At 44.3% G+C, this 15,334-nt stretch overlaps 1 protein-coding gene across 2 annotated transcripts; it reads left to right on the forward strand.

Annotated features, from left to right (window-relative positions):
* The first annotated feature begins 1,869 nt into the window (after window positions 1-1,869).
* On the forward strand, window positions 1,870-13,358 carry etv5a (ETS variant transcription factor 5a). Of its 2 annotated transcripts, none has more exons than XM_044019064.1 (12): window positions 1,870-1,931; window positions 2,072-2,165; window positions 2,268-2,315; window positions 2,598-2,648; window positions 5,335-5,458; window positions 6,012-6,314; window positions 6,400-6,743; window positions 9,523-9,585; window positions 10,425-10,493; window positions 10,704-10,873; window positions 10,980-11,087; window positions 11,399-13,358. In XM_044019064.1, the coding sequence occupies exons 1-12, from the start codon at window positions 1,884-1,886 to the stop codon at window positions 11,627-11,629; spliced, it is 1,653 nt and encodes a 550-aa protein (XP_043874999.1). In that variant the 5' UTR covers window positions 1,870-1,883; the 3' UTR covers window positions 11,630-13,358. The 2 variants fall into 2 exon arrangements, with proteins under 2 accessions (XP_043874999.1, XP_043875000.1); XM_044019065.1 differs by having other exon boundaries at window positions 10,980-11,081.
* Window positions 13,359-15,334: the final 1,976 nt, after the last annotated feature.

The raw sequence follows: 15,334 nt of genomic DNA on the forward strand, positions 1-15,334 counted from the left end.
GCACCAACTTGATTGCTATTGATTAAAACATTGCCTCTAACATATGAACATTTTCTCATTTCTTTGCTCTTTAATGACAACAAACTGATTGGTTTTGTTTTATGGACCAGAACAGCGACACTATAAATCCATAAAATACTTGGCAGACGAAGCTAAAATGAAAATGGTTCCATTTTTAAATTCTCAAAAACTAAAATATATCTGGTATACACTGTTATCTCATTTTAAGGTGATTTTCCCTAGCTTTAAGCTTAGATTGCTGCACACGTGACGCAGTTTTATGAACTTTCTGGATTACTCCACTGTATCAATAAAAAAAAAACCAACCTCCACACAAAGACATGAACACTGAGTTGTGGTGTAATTATTGCCCTGCAGCTCAGCCTTTATTTGTCATCCATTAACAGTAGATGGAGCAGTGAGTCATATCACTCTGCTCTGCTGGCTGAGATGTGAGGACAGAGGGCAGCTCGCATGTCTTCATCCTCCTCTTGTTATTAAATCTGTTTCTGGTTTTTCTAGCTGAAGCGAGTGTCACAGAGGAGTTCAGTTACACACACAAACACACACACAAACACACACAAGGTTAATCACCGCGTGTTAGGTTCACGCCTCTCTGCTCGTTTTCTGGAGGGTTTTTGGATTGCGTTGAGCGCGTTCCAGACTCTGCAGACTCCTCGTTCCAAGTCTTTAACTCAGAAGATTTCCAGGCTGATTATAGTGGAAAGTGGTTGTCACAGATGGTCACTGAGTGCCAGTTATATAACCGTGTGAGCGAGTGAGTGTTTACGCTGCTGCTTTCCTTCGCCTCACTCACTGTGGCTCAGTTCAAAGAGCTGTTTGTTGCTTCAATAAAAAGGCTTTGGATGATGATGGTGGTGGTGGATTTAAAAAATGCAGCGTCACAAATGAGACGCAGGCAGAGGACAGTTGTCCTGCTGATTGAGGACTGGTTTACTACTTTTATTACAATCGCTGTTTTTCAAAAAAACACAAAAAAGGGGCTACTTTTTAAATAAAAGGACAAATATTTGAAACAGAATAATTTGGTACTTTTTAAAAACAAAAATACCAACATTTTCATAAAACGAATGTCGGTTCTATTTAAGAAAAGTCAGATTAAGAATGTGTTACTTTTTTAATTAAAGGACAAAAGCTTTGGAATACAAAAATGTGGTACTTTTTTAATGGAACAAAATACCAATTTTTTAAAGAAAATTCGGATTTTTAAGAATTTTGTAAAGTTAAATAACAAAGCTATGCAGAGAAAGAGAGTTGCCTGTTGAATACAAAATACCAAAATTATTTAGAATCTTTATTTCATTATTTTATTTTTTTCACCCAAAAGTCATTTAGCAACCTTGATGCATCCAATAAGTAGTTTAAAGGTTATTTTTATTTGAAATAAAAAGTGCACTGTAGTGAATAATGTTTTTTTTCATTTTGTTTCTACCATTTTCATAATTTGGGGAGAAAAATCTGCCTAAATTGAATGGCACCGTGTGTCAGCTGCGTCTACACCGTATAATTGTTTTAAAATCACAGCTAGCATGAGTTTAGCCTGTAAGTAGCCGGTTATTTGTATGATTCATTAATCTGTCCATTATTGTCTGGCTTATGTCTTTTGTTGTTTGGTCCATAAAATGTTGAAAGATTGTGCTTCACAAAGCTCTGATCGCTGGTGAATTAAAATGTTTGACGATTCATTCGTGATCACTGATGCGTGTCCATCATTTGGAGAGAACTCTGTCACGGTTCTTCGACGCGTTGCTTGACTCTCGTTCCGCTCTCGTCTCTTCCAGTGACCCACGAGGCGACGCAGGCGCTGTCGCTTTAAAGCGAAACACCTCCCCCTGCCCCCCCCTCCTAATACATCAGATAACATGGACGGATTCTACGACCAGCAAGTCCCATTTATGGTCCCACCCAGTGTAAGTGGACACTTGACGTCCTCTCACATTCTCCACGACATGGACGCTGATGGTCATCACCGGTGCTGGTGGTGGCTCCATCAGCGACGGTGTCTTCTTCTGATGGTCTTCTGACTACTTCTTCTTCTTCTTCTCAACAGCACAAGTCTCAGGTGGAGGAAGCGTCTTACAACAGGCCTCTGAACGACAGGAAGAGGAAATTTGTTGACACTGAACTCGCCCAAGACACGGAAGGTAAAGTGTGAACACAGCAGGTGTTTTTTTTAATTACCTGTTCCTGTGAAAGCGGTTGTTTTTTTGTTTTGTTTTTTGATGAGAACCATTTTCTTCTTCCAGAACTCTTCCAAGACCTCAGTCAGCTCCAGGAGATCTGGATTGCAGAAGGTGAGTTTGTTTGTTTTGTGTGTGTCATGTTTATCTTTGTAAAGTTCTAGGAAGACAGATTAACTCTGCGGGAATGTGACATGTTGCTGGTTTTTTTTTTAGCAAGTTAGTTAGTTAGTTTAGCAATTAGAGCGAGAAGAGCAAAGTCCTGCACATGAGAAACTGCTGACCACCAACAACGTCTTTCCTTTTACATTTGTTTCCACACTTTTATTGTCGACTTTGTCCATTGTTCACACGTTTATTATTTACATTTGCTGATGTTTTTCTGTGTGTTCACAGCCCAGGTGCCTGATGATGAACAGTTTGTTCCTGATTTCCAGTCAGACAGCTGTGAGTACATGCTTTTTGTTGTTTACACCTCCTGTTACTGTGTCTTCTGATGCGATCCTGTAGCCTGTAGCTGTTTGGTTGTGTTACACGTTTGGCGTGGATGTTTCTTTTGTTTTTTTAGCCCTTATTTCAATTTAAAATTCTAATTAAATTGGAACACTGAGGCTGGAAATCAAGCAACGCAGCAGCAGAAAGTCTCATCACTGAAAGACCTTGGCATGAGCACGACGAAGACCATTTGTGATATTTAAAAAATTAAAAAACGAGCCTAAAACCATCCAGTCACAGATGAGATTCACCAGCGTGCCGCGCGCTTGTGACGTCATCTTCTCAGCACCGTAACACGGTAGCGGTTGAATAACTGCCAGATGTGGAGCGTGAAAGTTATCTCGTGGAGGAAAAGGGGGCAGAAGAACTCACTCATTGAACATTTTTTGATAATTCTACAGAAAAGATAAAAATGTCTTCTCGTTTTGATTCGCTGTCCCCGACGAGCCTTCCAGGTCATTTTTGCTGCTTCTTATTATCAGGATTTCTTCCTCCTGCTGAGGACAAACACGACTCTGAGGAAGGCCACTCCCCCTCGTCCTCCATTTTGAGTTTAATCAGCCGATTGGCATGGGGGGCATCACATGAGCCCAGCCCCCTAATCTGATTTCACACTTTCTCGCACTCGGGCCCTGCTGCTCGAGCGGGCTACATTCCAGAGTGCAGGGCAGAACCGTCTCCTCCGCTACCTGCTCCTGTACGGCTGCACCATTCAGCATTTGAATTATGCCCAGTGGAGCATTTTATGTGCCTCCCCCGCCTCCCCCTCCCTCTCATACGTCTTTCTGACTTAGTGTTTTTGTCTGACGAGTAGGAGACGGGGAGACGGGGTGTGGTTGCTGCCTCTGTTTCGTCGATGCTGCCTTTTAAATCTGGGTTTATGTGGCACAGCAGGCTGTTAAACACGACGCCCGCCTGCGCTGCTGTAACCCATTATCCGGCCCTGATGCACTCGCACGCATGTGTTTTGTGCGGAGGGCGCCGATCAAGGTCCAACGGTGTCTGTCGCTGTGGCGGAGTCTGTGACCTTGTGCTGTCGGATCAGTGTGTGGGTGAGATGCAGAGGGCGGAGCAAGAAAAGCCGATCTTCATAATGTATACCGCGCCTCGTCCACACTGTTTAGAACTGCATTTAAGTGATGGTTGTGGGGTGTTTTTTTTTTGAGTGTGGTTTTATGGCACACATGGCTGCCAACAGCGACATCAACAGATTTAGCCACTTCACACAAACAACTCCCCTAACACAATCTGTGTCCATTTAAGTCTACGGTATGTTCAGAATATGAATAATGGCCGCGTCGTGCTCTGCGACGCCTTCAAAAAGCAGCACAACACAAGCAAGACTCAGCCTCGGTTAAAACATGGCTGCTCACAATCCCATTTGCTGCTTCATCTCATTGTTAAACATCCTTTTCCGTGTGCTGTGATGTTAAAATCACTGATTTTCTCTCTGGGCTTTGGTGTGGCTTACAAACTACATCACTTTAAGCCGACAATATCTCAAGAATACGTTCACTGCTTTATCTCACTGTTCGCCAGCAGGTCGCTAAAAACTGTAAACCACTCGCTCTCCCGCACCAAAGTCCATAGAGAAAATCAGTGATTTTAGCTCGTGGGGACACGGGAGCTGCAGGTCTACTGCTGCCTCGTGTGGTCACTTTGTGTCACTGAGGTCAATCTGAACGAAGGATTTCAAACCCGGAAGTGTCAAAATAACACATTTAAACTTCCTGATGAGGCAGCAGTGGATCGACAACTCCTGTGTGCTGTGATGTAAAAATCACTGATTTTCTCTGTGGGGGTTTGGTGCAGGCGTTGCAGAGCCACACAAACTCCTGTTTCCAGTCAGGAAAGCTCATATAAAATGTTCTTAAGATATCGTGGATGTAAGCAGGAGTAGATCTTAAGTTGCAGAGCCATGTTTTCAGACGACGGTCTCATTAAATCCACCTCTCTTGCCCCCGTTCCCGAGTAAGAAAAGAGGCCTCATCTGCCCCATTATTTACTCCACCGTGCGTGTGAGGAGCCACGTTCCAGCCATTAGGTTTCACCCGCTCACTGGTGAGCTCACGTGCCCATTGTTAGCTCTGTTTAGATCCATCAGCGCCGCGGCTGATTTATTTGGCTCCCGCTCCTCTGTGTCCAGGGATCCATTTTCTGCCCGGCTATTAGGTGGCGCCCCGGAAACTGCCACTGATACATGGAGAGCTGCAGCTACTGTCTAATGGTTACAGCCCGGGAGAAGAAAATCATTCACCGCCATTAGATTACAGCCCCACTGATTCATGGGGATTGGTATTGCCTGCCCTAATGGGAATCAGACGAGAAGTTTGATAGCTTCTGTGTTGGTATCATGCTACCTGGCAGCCGCGGATGGATGGCTGTTTTCAGAGCGCGGAGTCGGCCGTCATTAGGGCGGATGATAAATAGCTGCTAAGTGGCTCTGTCAGCCGGGGGAATACACAGACGCTGTCCATGCCACGTCCATTTATCCATCAGCTGCAAATGTTGTTATGATAACTGCTGCACTTCTGTGTATAGCTCCAATTAGGTGATATCTGGAGTTTATCTAATGCACTCAATTGTGTTGTTGCTCTCCCCCCCCCTCCCCCCCGGGTGTGTGTGTGTGTGTCTCCAGTGATGTTTCATGGCCCGCCACCAGCCAAGATCAAACGAGAGCTGAGCAGCTCCAAAGAGCTTTCTCCCTGTCGCCAGGACAGGAGTCCCATGCCCTACGGAGAGAAGTGCCTTTACAGCTACAGGTACATTCAATTACACAGTACACAACTTTTATATCACATGATCACAAGACAAATGCTGTTTGTATGAAGTTGTTTTTAATGTAAAACACACTGTAATCCCTTAAACTTACATTGTACTTACTATGGAACTGTTGTTACAGTGTTGTAAACAGAAGTGGGCGGGGTTTTCTGACGATTTGTAGCATCATTTGGGTCATATCGGTACGTTTTTAGAAAATGTGCACACATTTGTCCATATTTGTTGCTTATTTTGTAAAAGCTAATGAATAGAGAGAGGATAGATGAACTAATGTTAACTTATATTACTAGAAATGTTATAAAACCATGTGAATAACACTACAAATTACACATTTTAGGGGGCGGAGATAATATCAAATACCAAAATGTTAGAAATATGACTGGAAAGATGGTGGCTCCCCCTTGTGGCACTTTTAAAATACCGCTTTCTCCATTCACATTTATCCTAATAATAGCAAAGTATCGCAATCAAGTTATTGTGGTTTCTTTTTGTTGCATTTTGCGATAAACAACCTTCACGTATGTCCGCCCACAGTGCCTGCGACAGGAAGCCCACACCAGGGTTCAAGCCATTAACCCCGCCCTCCACACCCGTCTCCCCCTGTGGCCCCGCCAGCACACCAGGAAGTCACCCACTGAGCGAGCACACTCCCCCTCCTCACCCCCATGTAGCCAGCACCAACCCTGGGCCGCGTCCGGTGCACATACAGCAGCCTCTCACAGCGAGTGCCGGCCACCACAACCAGCAAGCGCTCCCAGTCCACACCCACAGCCCGCCCTTTGCCGTGCCCTGTGCGCCCATCAGCCAGGATGCTAACAACTTCACACCTGAGCACAGGTGAGTGTCATCCAGTGTGTGTCGCCTCCTTTTTAAGCGTTTTTAGGACGCAGCATTAATCTTCGTTGTCCTCCTCCATCTTTAGATTCCAGAGGCAGATGTCAGAGCCATGTCTACCTTTCCCGCCATCAGACAGTCAAGGCCGCGCCCAGTTCCTGCCTCAGCCTCCAAGCAGCAGCAGCAACAACAACAACAGCAGCATCAACAGGAACATGCCACGTGACGGACGGCCACCGTACCACCGTCAGATGTCAGAGCCGCTGGTGGCCGCGCCTCCGCAGGGATTCAAGCAAGAGCTCATCGACCCGCGCTACTCCGAGCAGGGCGTGCCCACCATGGGCCCCCCAGTACCACCACCACCACCACCCCAGGCTTCTTTCCACCCCATGGCCATCAAGCAGGAGCCCCGTGACTTCTGCTTTGATTCTGGTGAGTGTCGTAGTCATAAGACTACACAAAATGACGTTCTTTTTATTTTATTGGCTTTTTATCCACAAAGAACCAACATTTTGGTGCACTGAACCGCGATTTTTGGGAAAATGGTACCAGAATGGTAAAAATCACATGCTCAACGTCTGCCGCTTTGTTTATTTTTATGAATTTAACCTTTATTTAACCAGGTAGAAGCCATTGAGTTCGAAGTCTCAACATATATAACAACTTTTGGTGTATTTACAGAGTAGCGTGACAGTGCCACATACAGATCGGGAGTATGTACTGCAGTGTTTGGCGTCATTTTGGATAAAGAAGTGGATAAAGAAATAAGGAAACGATACGTTCTTATGTAAATGTACCGCGTGAGGGTGAGGAATGTGCTGCTCCATGTTTGCTCTGCACACTTGCCTGTGAGTTTTAGCGTGTATCAGCAGCCCGCTCACACTCAGACACTCGCACGCACACTCGAAGAACGGCTAATCTGCATCATTCCTCCCGAGTCACGTCAGGGGAGTAAAAGTGGGTCTTTTAGCTCGTCGTAAGCCTCCAAGGGCAAACAGTAAGTGGGTCACGCAGGCAGGTGCAGTGAGCCTCTTCACTGAGCCGCTCTACCTGGAATAGATCTGGGCCGCCGTGCTCTCCGGGGACTCGCTGACCCGCAGCACTGCACTGACGACTTTGGCAGAATCCACACGGGCGCTGCCGGTCCTCTTCACAAAGCCCCGTCAAACAGTCCTGACAGAGATGCTGTTGACTCGCGCGACACATAAATCAAACGCACCACAGTGACTGTGGGTGTATTGTTTGATCCCGGCGCCCACACACACCCAGCTGTTGTCCCTGCTCTCATGCGTTAACATCATGTTTTCTTCTAAATCTGCTACATTTAGTTATTTATTTATTTGTTTGTTTCACACGTCTCTGTCTCTCAGTCTTTTTCTCTTCTTTCCCTGTCTGTATGATGAGCTCACTGTTGTGATGTAATGGCAAATCCTCTTAAGCTTCTTATGGCTGTGTTAAATACCTACGTCACAGAGGCCTCGGTGTATCTGGACGTTCTTTCACTTGAGACCGGTGTCATCAAGATGTCGATGCTGCGCTGGATAATTACCCTTTCTCTTGTATTTCTTATCCATACGTTGTCAAATGACACTTTTCCACTATGTATATATCGTAGCTCAGCTCGGTGATAGTACCTGGTACCTGTAGCTGAACTGTAGATCTGGAAAAAAAAAAACTACTTAAAAATCCTAAAAACATCACATAATCGGCAACATTTAGCAAAGTAAAGGTCTAAAATGTCGGAGTCTGGTATTTAGCGATAGCACAGCTGAAAGCCGGCGATCGTGAGCCCGATCACGACCACGTTCAGTTCAGCGACTGTATTGCGATGCCGTTAAAAGCTCCGTCATCCGGAGTACAAGTAACGCCAATTGAAATAGGGCCACAGTTTCTCAATATGTTCACTTAAACATGTAGTATTGACCAATAATTCGGTATCGTTGCGACTTTGTTGATGCTAACACTTACTAACAAGATATCACGCAAAGATGCCGCAGAATTCAACGGTTATTTTCCGGCAGGTTCTTCAGAATTTAGAGTAGAAGTTTGCAAACCTGATGCTAACGGCGTCTTCAGCTAGTAGCTAACACATTTACACTTAATGAGTGCTGCTAACAGGCACTGCCGTACCGTTAGCCGTAGCAGAAACGTCAAACATGCTACTCAAACATCCTCTTGTTTATAAATTGTCTTGTAGGCCGACAGTGGCGCAGGGTGGAGTGAGTCGTCTTTTCCACTGTGAGGTTGTAGGTTTGATTCCCAGCTCCGCTAGTGAATGAATGCATTTAATGCTAACTTTAGCAACATGAGCCACAAGCTTTCGTCCACAACGATGACCGGGGGAGTAGATAGTTGGGACTGGGATGTTTTACGTCTATTAAAACGTCAGAACTAACTAATGAGCAGCTGCTACGTGTTCGTAGCGACAGTTGACAGAAATAATTAGATTCCAAACTTCTGTCTTCTGTCTTTCTCTGCGCGGACGCTAACGATCACTTCCTGCAGACACTTTCCTGTCATAGACGAGGACAGAAAAGAATCAGCGGCTCGAGGAAACACTTGCCCCATGATTGATCTGTGGTTTTCTTATCACTAGACAGGAAGTAGAAGAAGGGAGGATTGGGGTGGTGGTGGGGGGGGATGTGGTATGCACTGCACTGCACTGCGGAGACACTGCTCTGAGGACAGAAGACAGGCCTCCACCCCCTCAGGGAGCAGCAGCAGCAGCAGCAGCAGCAGCAGGAGGAGGGGGGCGGCTGGCATAACTCGATTGTCATTGAGATTTAATACAGCAGCCATGGTGCTAATCCCATTTAAGGGCTTGGCGGACATGCAAGGGATGTTGTGTGCTGTGCAGTGTACTCTGGTCCACTCACAGAGGTGTGTGTGTGTGTGTTTGGAGCTGCACACGAACACGACCCCGCGGTCGGGACAGAAAAGCAGCCGTGCTGTCGTTGACCTTTTTATTTCCATACTGTATATTTGTCATCGTGACCTAATGCACAAGTTTAGCGGCCGTTCTGGTCGACGAAACCCCGACACAAGCCCCTGCAGATACAATATCAAAGCCGCAGCAGCAGCTCGGTATCGGCGCTCGGTGGCCGGCGTCCAAATATATCTGTCAGCTGTGAGGCCGGGATTCTGATGCATTTACACGTTTGATCTGACGCTGAGGACGTCCGCTCTAAATTCACGTCCTCTTTGTTTGCAGAAGTGCCAAACTGTCACTCATCGTTTGGGAGGGCGGGGAGCTTCTACCAAAATAACCACGACAGTAAGTTTCACCTTATTAAACTCTGTCAATGTCTAAATGAAATCTGTCAATAACTGTGACCCTGAACCCTGTGACTCATCGACACTTCTGCCCTTCAGGACATGCAACATATAAATATAGCAGGAGATTGTAGTCGTGAGTCGTTAAATCTGACGTTTGATCGAATTTTGATATTTTAACTTGAACTGAACTGAATTATGACGTTACTACCATGTACTGATTCATTGCAGAGGTCGGTCGGTCTCAAACTCATGGCCATTTAATGTCAAGTTACAATATAATATGATAACAATAGTTATAACTGTATTTTTAGATACAGATGTCTCGGCTTTTATTTTGAAATTCTGCGATACCATGATGGAATATCATATCGTTCTAATTTTAATGTCGTATCGCTCACCCCTACTGAACAGTTGCCTTTGTAAATAAAATAATAATCATTTGGACTTTTTCTTCGTATGACTGTCCAGACTAGACGCTCTGTGACCCCAAGGTCATTTGAGTTGGCGACCCCTGACCTAAGGTGGATAGATGGTTAAATTTTATCCAAACAATTCACATTGGAATAGTTTTATTTGAATTTTTTAAGTAGAAAGTTTGTTTTTTTAATGTCATACGTGATGTACTTCACGTTCAGGGCAGTTCACAGACAAACCTAGAATACATTTATATTATATTATATTATATTATATTATATTATACTATTTTGAACTGTTAATTTTATTTGATAGACCAGGAAAAAAAATTGGCATCAGATAGAAAAGATGTGATTTTTTAAATTTTTGTGTGTTTCTTGTGTTTGAACGTCAAATTCACACTGCGTTTCTCTTTTATTTCAGACTTCTCCTTCGACAGAGACACTCAGTTATACTTTGACGACACCTGCGTCGTCCCTGAAAGATTAGAAGGTGAGACAAATAAAGTGGACTGTGAGAGTTGTGCTCAGAATGAGCAGCTTGTCCACTTCACAGTCTCCATCTGGCAGGAATGTCTCACCACACTGTGGCTGTGATGACTGACTCTCTCTTTCTCCTTCTGTCGTCCGTCCTCCTCCTTCTTCTTCTTCTTCTTCTTCTTCTTCTTCTTCTTCTTCTTCTTCTTCTTCTGTCCACTCTCAGGTAAAGTCAAACAGGAACCCTCTGTGTACCGTGAAGGGCCTCCATACCAGCGCCGCGGCTCCCTGCAGCTCTGGCAGTTCCTGGTCACTTTACTGGACGACCCGGCCAACGGTCACTTCATCGCCTGGACCGGCCGCGGCATGGAGTTCAAACTCATCGAGCCCGAGGAGGTGAGTCCGCGCTCCGTGTCAGACTTTACTTTACAGCGTTTGAGGTTCACTCTGAAGGACGACTCCTGATGGTTCTGCTCCTTCTCCTCGTCCTTCTCCTCCTCAGGTGGCTCGTCGCTGGGGCATCCAGAAGAACAGGCCGGCGATGAACTACGACAAGCTGAGCCGCTCGCTGCGCTACTACTACGAGAAGGGCATCATGCAGAAGGTAAAGGCACGTCCACCGTTTTATTTGTTCATTTATTTCCAGAGCTCAGCGTCCAGAAGTGCACGTGTTTGAGGCCCCACCCCCTCCACTCACACATTGTCAATTTACTCTAAATATGCACTTCATTTACCAAATTAACATTGTGCTTTCTTTAAGAAGAGCTAAAACTAGTCAATTAAAAGCAATAATGTTTTAAAGACCTTTTTAAATCAAGTCAGAAGAAGTGGCAGCTCATAAGATTATATTTGAAGGTTTACAGCGTTGGACAAAGTTTAAAATTTGACGTCGTTGTGTTTTTCCCCGTGCTCGTTCCTCAGGTGGCGGGAGAGCGGTACGTCTATAAGTTCGTGTGCGACCCCGAGGCGCTCTTCTCCATGGCGTTCCCCGACAACCAGAGGCCCAACCTGAAGGCCGACCCGGACAGTCTGCCAGGCCTGGAGGACGACACCGTGCCGCTCACGCACTACGAAGAGTCCGCGCCGTACCTGCTGGACGGCGGGGAGCAGTGCGCGGCGGGGCTGTCCTTCCCGGACGGCTACGGCTACTGACGAGCGAGCGTGGACGGAATCCGCACGCAACGACACACGCGCAGAACACACACATTTATATGCACACACTCACACACACGTCGTCTCCAAAAAGTCTCTTAAACTCCAGAGCTGGACGTGAAAGACGGACGTGGCGCTCTGATCCTTTAGCGGTTCACTCTTCTGCTCCCTGCTCCACAGCCACGAACGAACGAGGGAAGAACCTGCGACGCCACCGGGGCGAACGAGAGAAAGAGCGAGAGCGATGTGACCCCGCTGAGGTTGAACTGAACTCTGTAGCTCCGCCCACCCTACAGTAAAAGGAAAAAGGGGCTGCTGTTGCTCCGGAGACCCTGCAACGAAGCGAGGCGCCATAGCCTGCCAAACTTTAAAAATAAAAACTCTCAGACCCCGCCCACTTCCCCCTTTGGCCCCGCCCTTGCCCTTTGTGCCAGACTGCAAAAGTTGTTGATTTGTCTTTTCTTTTGTGTGACAATCTGCTTTTTAAAAAAAAATCTATTATCTGACTTTAAATACATAAAATCTAAAAAAAGATTTTAAGATGTTTATTAAACTGCAGCTTTAATGCTATCGTTGCCTTTGTTTGGGCCCCTCCCACTCCTCCTCTTGCCCCGCCTCCTTTTAATATCCACGTCACTACATCGGAAAACGTAGAATTCCATTAAAAAAGGGCTTTTAATTTGCAAAAAAAGGACAATAACTACACACTCACAGTACAACATATTCAAAACTGACAAACCTGCTCGTTTTCTGTAGATAAAAACGTACGTTTTTCTTCTTCTTTGGTGTTTTTTATTCGCAAAAGTGCGATTTCCAGCTCTTTTTTTTCTGTGTCAATGTTACGTTGTTTTTATGTTTTTGGTTGTTTTTTTTTTTTGTTTTTTTTAACGGTTCTTCTTCTACTACTTTTACTTCCTGCTCCTTGTATCTGCTGCCCCTTTTTTCAGTGACTGCAGCGCCCCCCGCAGTCTATATAGAGTACACTCCGGCTCCTCCACTGAGAAAGGGATACGTATTGTTTTTATCTGAACGGATAAATCGGTTGTGTACTTTTGTCTGTCGTCGGCAGCGTGTTAGTCCCTCTGATGCACCAGTATGGCCGGAGCGTCGGGAAAGTTGCATGCAAACAAACAAACAAACAAATGAATGAATAAATAAACTGAAACAAAGAGTGAGGTTTAGTTTTGTTTCTGTCTTTTGTTTTTTTCTCCTCTGCATGGTTTATAATGGATAACATATCGCTTTACTGTCTCTAATGGACAAAGAAGATATTTGTGATATTCTCTGCATCTTTATTTTGTTTTTTTCGTGCGTGTTTAAAGTCTGTTATGTGTTTCTGAACGGGGGCAAAGACTTATATATAAATATAAAGTATATATTTTTGCTATAAGGCTGCGTTTTGTTTTGTTTTGGGTTTTTTTGGACGTAAACGCTGTATAGTTCTGGCTTTAATAGACATGTACGTTTTTAAAAACGAAACCTCCCCCGCGATGCAGCTACCGCAGACTGTTTTTTTTTTTTCCTAGGACAGCGACCTTGTGGTTGGAGAATGTGTTGTTTTTTCTTTTCCCCCTCATACGATGTAAAAGGCCAGAGACGCAGTGAGTGCGTCACGGGGTCACGGGGTCGCTCTGCACTTGTATAAGCTTCAGTCTCCTCCTCCTTGTTTCTTACACTGCTGAGTTTATAAGAATCTGTACTGGGTACAATAAACGGTCTCTATGCTTCACTGCCTGCTGTGTTTCATCACCACCATCATCTTCATCATCGTTGACTTCCTCTGTGGGTCAGCTGACTGGCTGCGTGACCTGGCTGATTCCCCCTGGAGTCACATGCCTCTTCTGAGTCAATGATTCACTCTCTGTTTTAACTTTTGCTCTTTTTAAACGACAGTTTTGAATTGAATTGGAGTTGGTAAAAGTGAATAGGTTTACACTGAATCCACATATTTTTCCTTTACTCTTACCTTAAATCAATGGTTTTATTTTTGCAGTTTTACGACCACGCCATCATTCTAATAAATGTCTTGCAGCACAAACATGATACTTTAAAATACAAATGTGAAATAAAAACATCAGATTCTGATCAAACTTGGTCAGATGGTAGTGTGTCTGATCCTGCACACACAAACCAAATTTGGTTCAAATCGGATGAGTTTCGACGGAGATATGATTATTTACTTTACAGGATTACCCACTATAAACTAACGGGGTTTCTTGAACATTTGATCATGTTTTGTGACATCATCAGTGAGTGGATTCTTACCAAAATTGAATGAGAATATAGTTGGGTGATCACCTACACATCACTAAAAATTCAAATTGATACTTGGAAAAAAAAAAAATAATCTGAGGACAGGAAGTTGCTAACGGGACAAATCTTATGAACTTATGCTGATTGAAACAGAACCCCTTTGAAGGAGGTAAAAATCACAATATAATGCGTGACAAGAGTAAATTAGTGCCTAATGTAACGCCTAATTTAACCGAATACTTCCTGTCAAAACAAGCTACTTCCTGTCTAAACAAGTTACTTCCTGTCAAAACAACCAGGGTTTCAGGGATTTAAAATAAAGTGTAAAATAAAGCAAATTAGAGGTTGACTTTTGTTCTTTTGTTTTATGGCTGTTAGCTACTGCAACTGTCAAATAAATAAACAATAGCGCTAACAGGAAGTAGCAGTGCTTTTCTCACCATACATCCCCAAACGATAAAGGGCATGGACACGTGTTGGCGCAGTGATTTAAGGCCCCAACGTATGTGGAACAAATGCGACTGTGTCGTAAACAACACTGAGTCAACACACACAGAGAGAGAGAGAGGTTGAGAGGCAGTGAGGAGAGTGGATGTAAAAGTAAAAAAAGGCGTGGACCTTCATCCCTTCATCATATATCACACCACATGACCGCGATAACTGCAGCCAAGTAAATTATTGATCCAAACACGAGGCAGAGACAAGGCCGCTCAGCTGTAACACTGTACACTTTCATCTTTAAATCTACACACACACACACACACACACACAGCCTGCATTCACTCAGCCTCACACACACACACACACACAGAGCTGCAGAGAATTATGGGTCATGGTGGCGGCGAGTGGCCAGATTTCACATTATTTTGGCCGACATGTTGTGTTCACACGGAGCTAATTATCATAGTGAAGCTCTGCTCCTGAAAGTGTGTTACATAACTGAGCTGCATCACACACACACACACACACACACACAGAGCCTGGTTTCCATGACTTCAGGGAACATTACATTGACATAATGCATTCTAACCCCCTTTACCTTAACCTTAACTGTCACAACTAAGTGCCAAACCTTAACCCTTAGAACACACACACATTTATGCTGCTTTTTTTCCCATTAACTTTGTTAAAACATATAAACAGAGGCGATAAGAATGTGTAATTATATTATTAAAGTATTGTACATTTGTACAATACTCGTAGTATAATAGTGTTGTATGTATTCTACGTTTTAAACTCTGGTATTAATCTTTAGTCCGTTTTATTTCATCTGAACTTTTATCTGTTTGAATTTGTCCATTTTATTTGATCTTAATGTTTGATGTATCTTCTTATATAAGATGTAAAGTGGACTTGAGTGTTTGAAAGACAAAAAAAATAGTCCCATAATGTGACCATTTAAAGATATTTAGGTCCCCACAACATAAGTAATGCATGGAACACACACACACG

The sequence above is a fragment of the Solea senegalensis genome, linkage group LG2 (genome assembly GCF_019176455.1).
Source record: "Solea senegalensis isolate Sse05_10M linkage group LG2, IFAPA_SoseM_1, whole genome shotgun sequence".
NCBI lineage: Eukaryota > Metazoa > Chordata > Actinopteri > Pleuronectiformes > Soleidae > Solea > Solea senegalensis.

Bases quoted from the DNA above. Each gene is read 5' to 3' on its own strand.
- etv5a (XM_044019064.1), top strand. From the start codon at position 1,884: ATGGACGGATTCTACGACCAGCAAGTCCCATTTATGGTCCCACCCAGT. The intron at 1,932-2,071 runs GTAAGTGGACAC...TCTTCTCAACAG, and splicing joins CATTTATGGTCCCACCCAGT to CACAAGTCTCAGGTGGAGGA. The intron at 6,315-6,399 runs GTGAGTGTCATC...CTCCATCTTTAG, and splicing joins AACTTCACACCTGAGCACAG to ATTCCAGAGGCAGATGTCAG.